Raw genomic sequence first — 13,082 nt, 5'->3', positions numbered from 1 at the left:
CGAGCGTTCCTTTGCTCCACATGTCTGACAACGCTTATTTTCAGACTTTTGACTATTGTTATTCAAAAAATAGTGACATGACCATTTGTTATGGTTTTAATTTGCATTTCCCTGATGAAAACTTCTCTGATTAGCTTGAGCACTTTTCACATGTTTCTTGGCAGGAATGGTATCCAAAATATTTGTTGACCCCCATGTTATGGTCAGTCAGGAGGGGTGCCATGAATACCAATACTGTTTGCAGTTATTATTTTTCTACTTGTATGAATTTTATGTTCATATACCATGTTATATTTCTACTGGGTTGTCTTTTTATCACGGAGTTGAGTATTTTACATGTTCTAAAATAGTGCCGCCCAACAGAACTTTCTGTGATGCTGAAAATGTTCTGTCTACACTGCAATACTGTATATGATTATTATGGACCTGAAATGTAGCTAGTGTGACAGAGAAACAAAATTGTAGGTAATTAATAGCCACATGTGGCCAATAGCTACTGTATTGTACAGCACACCTATATATATTAATCCTGTCACTCATATATGACATGTAAATATCCAGTTTTATTTACATTTGAAGCCACATATACATATATTTGCCTTTGTATCCTCTTTTCTTCCTAATTAACATTTTTCCATGTCATTAAAAGAGATTTTTAATAAATGGCATAATATTTAGTCCCATAAAAGTCCTATAAACGATGTCACCATGGGGCACCTGGGTGGCTCAGTCAGTTGAGCATCCGACTTCAGCTCAGGTCATGATCTCACAGTCTGTGAGTTCAAGCCCTGCGTCAGGCTCTCAGAGCCCGGAGCCTGCTTCGGATTCTGTGCCTCCCTCTCTCTCTGCCCCTCCCCTGCTTGTGGTCTGTCTCTCTCTGTCTCAAAAATAAATAAAAATATTTTTTAAAAAAATGATGTCACCATTTCTTTATTGGTAGTAATTTAGGTTACACAGTTTTTCATAGTTGTCGATTACAATTTTTGCATAATATTTTGTAAGCATTTTCTGTTATTTCTGTATATGAGATTCATGCAAAAGTGAAACTGTGGGAGAAAAAGCATGAACACTTCGAAGACTTGATACAGATCTTACAACTTTTTTTCCAGGGAGTTTGGTCAGTATTCACCAGAGGGATACGAAACAGCTTATCTCACCAGAACTTCACCAACATCATCATATTAATTTCTAAATATTTGATAATTACAGAATTCAAAATTTTATTTATTTTTTATTTATTGGACAGTCCATTTTTCATGCATTTATTGCCCTTTTCTTCCTTATGTGTATTTTCTATTCATGTATTTTACTGTTCATTGTCATCTTCATAGTTTTCTATTAATCGATAGGATTTCTTCACTTAATGGAAATATTATCCCATTGTCATATTTGCTGAAAATATTTTCTCCAGTCTTTCTTTTGACTTCAAATTTTATATATCATGCTCTTGATACAAAAATAGTCTTCAATTTCTCCACTTTATATTTTTCCTTTGACTTCTTAAATTGTTTTCATCTTAGAAAATCATTCCCAGCAGCTCTTTCTGCCCACAGGTTCTGTCCCCGTGCTTTAATAAAATCACCTTTTTTTGCACCAAAAAAAGGGAAAATCATTCCTTATCCAGAAATGAAGTAGATAAAAATGTTCCCTTCTAAGGAACATTTTTATTTTTAATAATTTATATGAAATTCATGAGGCATAATTTTTTTCCAAAATGGTCAATTTTTCTAACATCATGCTATGAAGAATTTTATTTATTTATTTGACACTACATCCTCCTCCAAAAAACAATTAAGACAATTCACTGAAAAAAAATTTTTTCCTTCATTGGTTGTAATGTCTCTTTGATCATACATTAAATCCTTATTTATACTAGGGTCTTTTTTTCAGGTATCTAATCTCTGTTATGGATTTATTCTACCTACAGTTGAGTTTATATCATAGTGTCATAATATTTTGATATCTGCCAAACAAGTCCCTTTTCACTATTCTTATTTACATTTCTCTTAACTATTACTTTCTGTATATACTTCTACATTAAATGTATAGTCATTTTAATCATTTCCAAAAATCAATTACCCACTCAAATTTTTATTAGAGTATTAAATGTCTAAATTAATTTAGGAAGAATTGGCCCATTTATAATATCTAACATACCTAGCCACTCATGTGGTATGTCTTTTCATTTAAAATTTTCACTTAAATAAAAAGCTTCTGCACAGCAAAGGAAACAACAAAACTAAAAAGCGGGGCACCTGGGTGGCTCAGTCGGTTGAGCATCCGACTTCGGCTCAGGTCATGATCTCACTGTTTGTGAGTTCGAGCCCCGCGTCGGGCTCTGTGCTGACAGCTCCGAGCCTGGATCCTGCTTCAGATTCTGTGTCTCCCTCTCTCTCTCTGCCCCTCCCCCACTCATGTTCTCTCTCTCTCTCTCTCTCTCTCTCTCTCTCTCTCTCTCTCAAAAATAAACATTAAAAAAAAACTAAAAAGGAGCTTACTGAATGGGAGAAGATATTTGCAAATAACATATCTGATAAAGGGTTAGAATCCAAAATTTATAAACAACTGATACAACTCAACACCCAAAAAACAAACAACCCAATGAAAAAATGGGCAGAAGACATGAACAGACACCAACAGACACATGAAAAGATTCTGAACATTTCTCATCTTCAGGGAACTGCAACTCAAAACTACAGTGAGATATCACCTCACACCTGTCAGAATGGCAAAAATCAAAAGCGCAAGAAACAACCAGATTGGTGAGGATGTAGAGAAAAAAAAAAAACCCTCTTGCACTGTTGGTAGGAATGCATACTGGTGCAGCCACTGTGGAAAACAATATGGAGGTTCCTCAAAAAATTAAAAATAGAACCATCTTACAATCCACTACCGATGTTTCCCAGCTAAAATCAGGCACTTCTCTCCATCTCTAGAGCTATCATCCTCGTCCAGATATTCTTTCATCCAGACTTATCTCCAAATCTATAACATGATGCGCCTTGTTTGCCTTCCCATATGTCAGTGGTGGACATTTGGTAACATCAGAGACATTTCTGCTTGTCACAAGAGGAGGGTGTGGAATCTGGTGAGTAGAAGCCAGAGATACCATGATGTTGCTAAACATCTTGCAGTGCACAGGACATCCCTCACAACATAGAATTATATAGCCCAAAACATGAGTAATATCAAGTTTGAGAAACCCTAACCTATAACGTTACATCGATTCCATCACTGTTACTCTTTTTCCCGATTCCACTCCAAATTCCCACTTATTCTCAGTTCTTTCCTTGAATGTCACTTCCTATGGAAAATGTCCCTGACCACTTAAACTAGGTTGATACCCATGACACCCCTTATAATTGCATATAATTACTTTAAAAGATATGTTCTCCTGCTACACTGTAAAAGAGAAATTCTATCCATTCACTATTTTGTTCCTTAGTATCTGTAACTCCATCTATCGATTAATATCTTGAGCATGAGTTTTAAAAAGTAGAACTTAATTCAGAATTTGAAAAAAGCAAACACATCTCTCAGCCTCAGTTTCCTTAGCTGTAAGTTAGTAATGCTAACACCGATTTTCCCTACCTCACAGTTAGTAGTGTTCAAATGAATTGTAATATATGCAAGTTGACACTGGAAGTCTCACGTCCTGAGCAAACTATGATGATTGATCACTCAGGTACCAAATAATTTTTTAAAATTTCAGCTTTGAGGGGTGCCTGGGTGGCTCAGTCGGTTAAGTGTCCGACTCTTGATCTCAGCTCAGGTCATGATCTCAAGGTTCGTGAGTTCAAGCCCCGCATCAGGCTCTGTGCTAACAGCATGGAGCCTGCTTGGGATTCTGTCTCTCCTTCTCTCTGCCCCTCTCCTGCTGCGCTCTCTCTCTCTCTCTCTCTCAAAGTAAGTAAATAAACTAAAAAAAGATGTTTTTAAATAAAAAATAAATAAATAAAATTTCAGCTTTGTTAAACAAAATTCCATTATTTTTTAAGTGTTTAGAGTAGTTCCGAGCCTTTAGAAAGCCTTTGTGCTAATTTCTATAATCATCATAATAATGATGCTTTATTGTTGTTGCAGTCTTTGGAAATGTCAGCTATATGACAGCCTAACAAAAATATTTTAGTTTAAATTTGTTAACAAGATCTACACCCGAACTTGTAGTGCACTCTTCTAAGGAGGAAACAGTACACTGGGGAAACATTTTTTCTTTTATTCTGTAAAATGAGCCTTGCCATACACATGCCGTAATAGCTGATGGCTCACTAAGTACCACCAACCTCATCAAAGTGGTAGAAAGAACACCTGAGAGAAATTACTTACATTCCCTATTGACATAAACTTCAGTCAACTGAAGTGTATTTCTAAGTCAATATTTTTGCACTTTCACAATTGTTTATCTAATAAAGAGCTATTATTTCATTGATAAAAAGAGCAATCTAGAGGATTTTATTATGTAATTAGCCATTAACTGTATTAAAAGCACTGGTGGGAAGAAATTGGTCATTTCAAAGGGCTGGGGGCTTTCTATTATTTCTTAAGATAATATGCTTGCATCATTTCACCAAACTAATGGCGTTACAACCTCAGGTCCAGATTTACCACACAACACATTGTCATGTGCCCTTAGTTCTGTGGCACCTCTTTTTAATGATTAGATAACTTGAGGATAATGAAAGCCTTATCGTGTGCCTAATTAGCCATGCAGTCCCTAATGGTAGTCTAACTCATTTAGATAAAGTCAGTTTGCCGATCTGTTCTTTGGTTGGGGGTGGGGAGTGGAAGGGGTGTCTAGGGAGAAAGTGTGTGAGTGTGTGTATGTTAGAGAGATGTACCCTTTCTCCCTAGCTCCCTCCTCCACCATCCACCCTGTCTCCACACTGCAGAAGAGGTCAGCAAACTGACTATACATACACATACACTCACACAAAGTGGTTAAAACAAACCACAGCATAACATTTGGGTTTCTTGATAACTCTTAAAGGTTTTGTCTAAATGGGTATATTCCGAATACCAATTCCTTCCATATCCTCAGCTTTAGACTTTTTGTTTATATTCAACTGGAAATGTCTTAGATCTGTAATGGTTTTTTTTTTTTTTTTGCAATCTCTTAAGTATCTGATATTAGGTGAGAATAACTGAAAAATTACCCTTCCTACGTTAATTGGAAATTGTTCAGTAGGTCCATGTAAAGAATAATCAGTAGCCCCAAATCTAACAGCCCTCTCTGAAGTTCTCAATCATTTAATGGGCTCCTAATAAATTAACATTTATTTCTATATTTGCCAATGAGGACGGTTAGCATGTCTTATTTAGTTTGTAGTACATATTATAGCAGATAAAATAGACATGAAAGTAATTCTTACCTCATTCTTCAGCTTGCTTCCAGAAAACCTTAAAAATCAGTATATTTTCCATTAGTTAACATATAAATATACAGTTATAGCAATCAAGGAAATGCAGAGGACCCACAATAGTGGTAACTTTGGATCATGATTAGCAAAAGAAACCTGGAGAAATCTGCTTGATTTTCAAAGAGACCCAAGCCTTCTTATCAACTTACTTAAAAAAATAAATCTATTAAGGAAAAGTAAATGAAGCATATTTAAGGAAATCTGATAAGATCTGCAAAGAACATTTGATATTAAATATCCATTTGTATTCTAGCCTGTATTTTCATGTTGCAGTTAGTTGTAGCCAATAAGCTGCCATTATGTTCTTCACCATGTCTGAGTTCATCTTAGTATGACTCAGGTGAATAAAATTATTTTTTTACACGTCACTTTACCTTTCAAAAAAATTTATTCTTTTGAGAGCTAAGAGGAGTTCTTGGTAAATCATACTATAAGGCAATCTCCGATGCAGATTTAATTACTAAGAGCTCCAGTATATGAAAAATAGTAATTGTATATTATCACTGGTTTTATTGGATATCACCCCAATAACGACCTCCTCCTGATGGTTAATGGCAGGTTAGAGAAATGTGTTATGATCATTTGTGTATTCCCTTTCACAGAGACTCAAACAGGGCAGTAACTTTATCTCACTTAAGGTAAGCTGGTATTCAAAGCATGTATTATTAGTGATGAGTTATCATAAACTTTTCATCTTTGTAAGGTACTGATGAAGCACAGAGATTTTTATGTTATTTTATATTATTTTTAGAGGCTTTATAACCAACGTGGGGCTCAAACTCATGACCCCGAGACTAAGAGTCTCACGCTCTACCAACTGAGTCAGCCAGGTGCCCCAAAGACAGAGATTTTTAAAACAGGTTATTTCTTGGGGAAAAACATACATTTTCTGCCCTTATTTTATTGATTCCAGCCTGAAAACAGACTCAGCCTTGTGAGAAAATACTAATTTGAAAACAATTCTGTTTCCTTGATTTCTCCTTTTCATCTCTCTGGTATACCTGTTCACTATTAATTTCTCATTAATGATCAAAAATTACATAACTTACCCAATAATCTAGACCATATCATTGTAAATGTCCATACAAAGTTGAAATTAAGGTCTGATGCTTAAAAGAAAACATTTCAATAAGCAAAATGAGAAAGTCTTTTATTCAATTGCTATTACGCATATTTCAGGAAATGCAAAGAATTTGTCTTGAAGAAAGTGGAACTCTACCTTGTCAGGCCCTTTCCAGAATAAACGGAGTGGTAATATGCACTGCTCTCTTTGATGCCAATCCCATAATAATGATACCTAGAGCAAGGACAGGAACCAGCTCTGTGTTAATGAAGGAGTTTTTGGAAGGGGAGAAGGAGATAAAAGTACAGCTGAGGGAAAGAACAGCTAAGAACTGCAACCCTCTGATCACCTTCCTTTCCTGATTTTTTTTCAAGTAGCATCTTAATGTGCTAAATCGCTTTGATGGTCATTACTGCTACTTATGGTCATATTTCTGGCTCTAGGATTAAAAAAGGAGAACAGCCAATCCCCTTCTAACCTCTAAAATATAGGCTTCAAAACCAAAAAAATTCATAAATGTAGACATTTAAATGTAACCACTTAAATTTGTAAATGTCAGCACTGGCTCCAAGTATATCAAGTGTCATTCTGCTAATTACCAGTTCAATTTGAATTTAGTCAATTGAAAAAGAAAATGATAGGTTTCCTTTATAGTATATCTATTGGATGGAGTAAAAAAGTATAACATTGTATGGAGGAAGATATTTATGTCGTGCATAGGAATATATATGAAGCATGTGATCTTTCAAACGTTATTTTCCTCATGAGGAATGAGAAGCCCAATTCACTGTCATTTTCACTTCAAACTTTTCTGCAACAATGAGGGGAAAAAACTGTACCATGAATCAATGGAAATATGAAACACGAATGTAACAGCGTCACAAATACTTTATTATAAATGTGTCTATGGATCCTGAGCCACTCACAAGTACAGCATTTCATCAGTTCTCAAGTTGTAGCTCATTCTCTTAAGCTGCAGACTCCTGACTTATTACACACCCAGGCACAAACACTATAATATTACACAAAAGCTAATCAAACAGTGGGAATTCAGTAAGTCTGGCTGAAGCCTAACTTCTGCCTTCCCTTTCCTTCCCAGCCCAGCACATGCAGCAGCACCATTTACTTGGTTACCTATTGTTTCAATTTGCATTCATCTAAAATCAAGCAAGGAATGAAATAAAAGTGAATAAAGGGGTTGCCAGGGGACTCTGCTGTAATCTTATTTAGAATTTCATAACTTAGCATCATCATCTGAGTTTAAAGTGGACAAGACAGTGCAGATCTAAGTTTCAAGGCCCCTTTTCTGATCTTAGCAATAAAAAAAAAAAAAATTAAAAAAAAAAAGACTTGGCAGAACAAGTCCACCCCTAAACATTCCCAAGGCCCAGAGCAAGAGTACAAATGAAAGCCCACATACCATATACTTAAATATTCAAATCTAAATCAAGCTAAAAAACTACTACATAAAATAACCCTGTCTTCCTAGCTTGACAGTTTTCCTCCATACTGATCCGGTAGGTGGGTTTGAATCTACAATTCTTCCATGTGTGAACATGGCGGTGGGAGAAGAGCCACCCTTAGCCCTTGTCTTCACAGCCCCTGCTCTTTTCTTCACTGTGAGGAGCCTCTTGTGAACACACAGCCTCCATGTCCAAGATCAATCCAACCTTCCAACCACCACCGCCAAAGAGCTACCTTCTGGTGGCTCAAGTCTATGTATACTGGTGGAACATAACACCCTTCTCAGGATGGATGGGGGAAAGAGCCCCACATAAGAGGGAGAAGGCAAGTCTGGGCTCTTTGGACAAAGAATTCTGGGGTTCTGGGGACCTGAAACGTGGGCTGGAAGGAGGATGTGGTCTCTCTATGGACACATTTATTCAGGCTATGGACCCCTTGTCTCCTGGGGAAGAGGAAAGCTGGAGGAGGGCCAGAATAGAGCCCCCTAAACTGTGAGGCCCAGAGATGGGTTCTCTCCCGTTAAGTTCTAAGGGCAAAGAAGTCACCTCTGATGACCCTGGGCTATTTGAGATAGAGAGAAAAGAGTTTTTAAATATGAAAACAAAAAATTACACATATTATATAAATGTTTTCAGAAAGAGCTATTATATTTGAGAAACAGTAAGGGGGGTGATCAAGGTGAATGGTGATATTTTATGATTGCTGCACACTGGGAATAAGTTTTCAATACAAGGGCAGTAAGTAGCCTGTTAACCTGAAACAGAAGAGGTGGGTTTTTTTTTGGTTTTTGGTTTTTGGTTTTTGGTTTTTGGTTTGTTTTTGTTTTTGTTTTTGTTTTTTTGAGGCGGTTGGGGGTAAGGGGAGAGACAGAGAGAGGGAGACAGAGGATCTAAAGCAGGCTCCACACTGTCAGCACAGAGCCTGATGCAGGTCTCGAACTCATGAATTGTGAGATCATGACCTGAGCCGAAGCTGGAAGCCTAGTGGACTGAGCCTCCCAGGTGCCCCAAACAGAGGAGTTTTATAACTGCTCAAGTTTTACAATACAGAAAATAATCCTATGGTAGAAGAAGAATAAAAAACCCATAAGGTATAATGAAACAGAGGGGGAAATGGAGGAAATCCAAAAGTGATGGAAACCCCAAAATACGGAAATGACTAAGTCTCCAGTGAGAAACTAAAAGAAGGAAGCTTATTTAAGTCGTAAAGACCTTACCAAAAGCATTTATATTAACAGAAATAGATAAGGAAAAGACCTAAAAACCATGAAAACAATGAGCAGATTTAGAGGATATTTGGCAAATGTATTATAATTAATAATTATTATAAAAAGTTAATGAACCTAAGAGTCTGAAATAAATATTAATATTTTTAATCAAGATATAGAACTAAGATATCAAAGGGAATTTCTTTCTATTAGAAGAAATATAGCAAAAGATGTTTGAGAACAAGCAGATCTATTACAATGTAAACATATTGTAATTTCATTTTCTCTTGCAAAGTTTTCTATTTATTCTATAGACGCTATAGTTTAAATAACTATATTTTATCCACTTGCTGAAGCAATATATGTTAAACATTGCTTTAAAAGTTGATAATTTTCCTTTATTAGAATGTTGATCTTTTGTTTCTCATCTATAATCTTTTTTCAATATGTAGATAATATTATACCATGGTAAAGTGGTTTGTCATGCAGATTTGAGAAGAAATTACATTGCCCGGTGGTAGACAAAAGTCACTGGGCAAGTCAAAGGGATGACCAGGAGTTCAACAAATATTAGAAGACATACTGTGTCCTGACAACTATGCTAGATGTCAATACGATGAAAAAACAGAATCAGGGCAGGAAATTATACCCTTGTTCATGGCTTCCTGAGCCCGACCACTTGCCAGTCATGGAACAGTGACCACACTGACCAATACTGAGGCACATTTTACTTTCATTTTTAAAAATCACCTGATGATCAGGTTCTGTAAAAACTGCACCATCCTTTAGCACTCAAGAATCCTGACTAATATGAATTTGTAATTTTTTCTTACTTATGACTTTTAAGGAAAGGGTATTCTGATTACACAATTCACTTGTTCCTTATTTTCTAAAATGACTGTATTATTTTGCCCTCTTCTTTCCAATAATGGGCAAAAGCATCTTTAAAAATGGAAGTGTGTAATATTTCCAACTACATTTAGAGTCAAGAGTTTACATCTTACGGCCCCACCCCACCCCCAGCAAAAGAAAATCCTTTTAAAATAATGTATTTTATTAGTAGGCTAAATGTAAATGCTGCTATCAACCCAGACATGCACTGAGCACTCTTTGTTTCAATGGGTCATGTTGCCTCTGTACTTGAGAAGCAAAATCTTTTTTATAATTTTGTATCTCAATTTTATTTGTGTTTAGAAATTCTTTTTTTTTTTTAATTTTTTTTTCAACGTTTATTAATTTTTGGGACAGAGAGAGACAGAGCATGAACGGGGGAGGGGCAGAGAGAGAGGGAGACACAGAATTGGAAACAGGCTCCAGGCTCCGAGCCATCAGCCCAGAGCCTGACGCGGGGCTCGAACTCCCGGACCGCGAGATCGTGACCTGGCTGAAGTCGGACGCTTAACCGACTGCGCCACCCAGGCGCCCCTGTTTAGAAATTCTTAAGTGAAAATATTTTTAATATGTTTGCACTCAGTATAAACACTTCCTCTTCTAGCTCAGCACAAATCATATTAAGCAAGCATTGGTAACTAAAAAGAATCATTAAGACCTATACCATTGATCTGGATTTTTCTTATTTGATGATCCATATGTAAACAAGGACTTCCAGAATGTAAGCTCCCTACAATAGGAAATCAGTAAACGTTTGTTGAATAAATGAATAACATGAAAAAAGTTAGAAGTAATAATATGTCATAAAGAACACTTTAGAAACAGGATTTTTTCAATTAAGGGCATGGGTATAGTATCATACTTAAATATATCAGCACAATTTTAAATTTGGTAGAGATCAAAGGATTTCTTGTCTAACATGATATAAGGAAATATACTAACTCCTTTAACCCTACCACAAACACAGTCTGAACTTATCTATCACTGTCACAATTACTTGTTCTCATAAATAACGTGTTTTCTCACCTTGGTGCTCTTTGTTGAGTTCTTCACGGGGAATGCCCTTATTCCTTCATGTCCTCATTTCTTACTCATAGCTCAGGCATTGTAATTTTAATGCATGAAGCTTGCCTGGTTTCTCAGGAATCTAAGGCCCCTATGCCCTTTGAACTCCTCTCTTGGTCATTTATCCTATGTAGTTTATATCTCATACCATTGGTGAGTGTATACGTGGCTTACCTCTCCTACTAAACTTTAGATTTAGAGGAAGAGAATTGTATCTTTTCCTTCATTGATTTCCTCCTTAGAAATTACTGTATAGAAAAATCTTCATTTATTGGATGAATCAATGTATCCTGCTAGAAATTTAGACACTGATAAAACACAAATTCTCTTAAAGCCAATAGTTTCAATAACTTCTTTGTAGCACTGTTTATTCCCAGGTTACCAGTAAAATATTGGGGTTGAATAAAAGTTGTATAACTAAACAATATATACAAAGGGCATGAAATTAGCATATTTAAGTAGAAAGACGATTGCTAGGAATAGAAATCTTAATATTTTCCAATGATCATTGTAATGCTTTAGCACATCTCCTATCTAGTTTCTTCTGGAACTAATAAAATAAATCTTTACTCCTTAATCTTCCAGATACATGTTATCATTTGAGTGATGATTTCATGCCTTTGAGAACAGAGAAGAGATAATAAACGAGTAGCCCTGTCCTCCTAAAGGTAAACCTCATAAAACTAGGAAGAGTAATTTCATGTAAGATATACGTGGATTTTTCATCTCAATCCTTACATTTTATAGCATTATTTCACTGTTAATATATTCCCATAAAATAAGTTTGCTGCAAAATATTTGCCAGAAATACTCCAGTATTACAAAGACCTATGTTGGTGCATGCTGAATAAAAAGCACTGTCTACATAAGTGTGGGATAACTAGTTTTAATTAGTTACTTTAATTTGTATACCACTACCCAATGCCTATTCTGTAGGTTACTCTGAATAGATTCCCAAACATTGCACAGTTCTTTCTCTCTCTATGATTTTTACCCATTTTGCTTAAAAATGATATGTGAAAACTGCTTTAAAATCTTGGGTATGACTAGCTAATTTCTCTAAGAAAATGTTAGCATAATACAAGTAGTTTTGTGATTATCCAGCAAATTGTGTTCATTCATTAGTGTCAACTGTTCCTTAGTCTTATGTCAAATAATAGATCGTTTACATTTTAGGAATAAGGAAGATTTATTAATTTTTATGTCCACATTTTAAAGTGAACATGTTATAAAATAGAAAATATTTTTAATAGGACAAATGAAATTATTGCTACTCTTGCTGCTAAAATATTTACATTGCATCTAACACTTTTCTTCACTTGCTGATAAATTTCTACCTGCACCTATAGTTCTTCTTTCCTATTTCAATCATGATATAGAATTCCTGAAACATATGTTCCTACTGAGCTGGTAGCCCTGATGTTAGTTTACACTACACGAATGATGACCGATAAGGAAATGATGGGATTAAGCTGTTCAGGGACTTGCAATAACTTACTGTGATAAGAGCAGCTGCCATATCAGTTTTATTAACCCACTAAATCACTACTAATAAATAAGATAATAGCTTTTGTCCATCATGTCTGAAAAGCAAGATTTGACTGATCAAAGTCTACACGAAATTAAAATGTAACTTCAAATCAAACAATCTACTGCGTACATGAAATCTACTTGGTGGTCTCGACTATCAGCAATCCTGAGCAATGGTGGGATACAGGCTCTTTTTCTTAATCACTGTATCCCTAGGGCCTAGGAAGTACCAGCACACTCAATAAAATGCTTATTAAATAAATGAAGCTTAGTAGTGAAAGTTTTTTGATAGCGTATATCCTATCCTGCTATTTGCATCTTAAAACCTCTTTAGCACCATGCTCTGTACATTGATATAAATATGAATGGATTGATTATGGATATAACACATTTATAACATAAAATAGACAAAAATTGCTTTGCATTACTCTTTTGTGCCTGTATG

The 13,082-nt window shown here is 35.6% G+C and overlaps 1 protein-coding gene across 1 annotated transcript in view; it reads right to left on the bottom strand.

Annotated features, from left to right (window-relative positions):
• RFX6 (regulatory factor X6) overlaps positions 1-13,082 on the bottom strand; it is a 55,773-nt gene that overhangs the window by 32,397 nt on the left and 10,294 nt on the right. The window contains exons 5-6 of the mRNA XM_047860112.1: positions 6,637-6,714; positions 5,370-5,397 (exon numbers count right to left, since the gene is read on the bottom strand). Of these exons, the coding sequence (XP_047716068.1) occupies positions 5,370-5,397; positions 6,637-6,714 (106 nt within the window). The remainder of the gene's footprint in view (positions 1-5,369; positions 5,398-6,636; positions 6,715-13,082) is intronic.

Source organism: Prionailurus viverrinus, chromosome B2 (genome assembly GCF_022837055.1).
Source record: "Prionailurus viverrinus isolate Anna chromosome B2, UM_Priviv_1.0, whole genome shotgun sequence".
NCBI lineage: Eukaryota > Metazoa > Chordata > Mammalia > Carnivora > Felidae > Prionailurus > Prionailurus viverrinus.
Note: the sequence above shows the minus strand (reverse complement) of the source record. Positions and strands in the feature narration are given on the sequence as shown.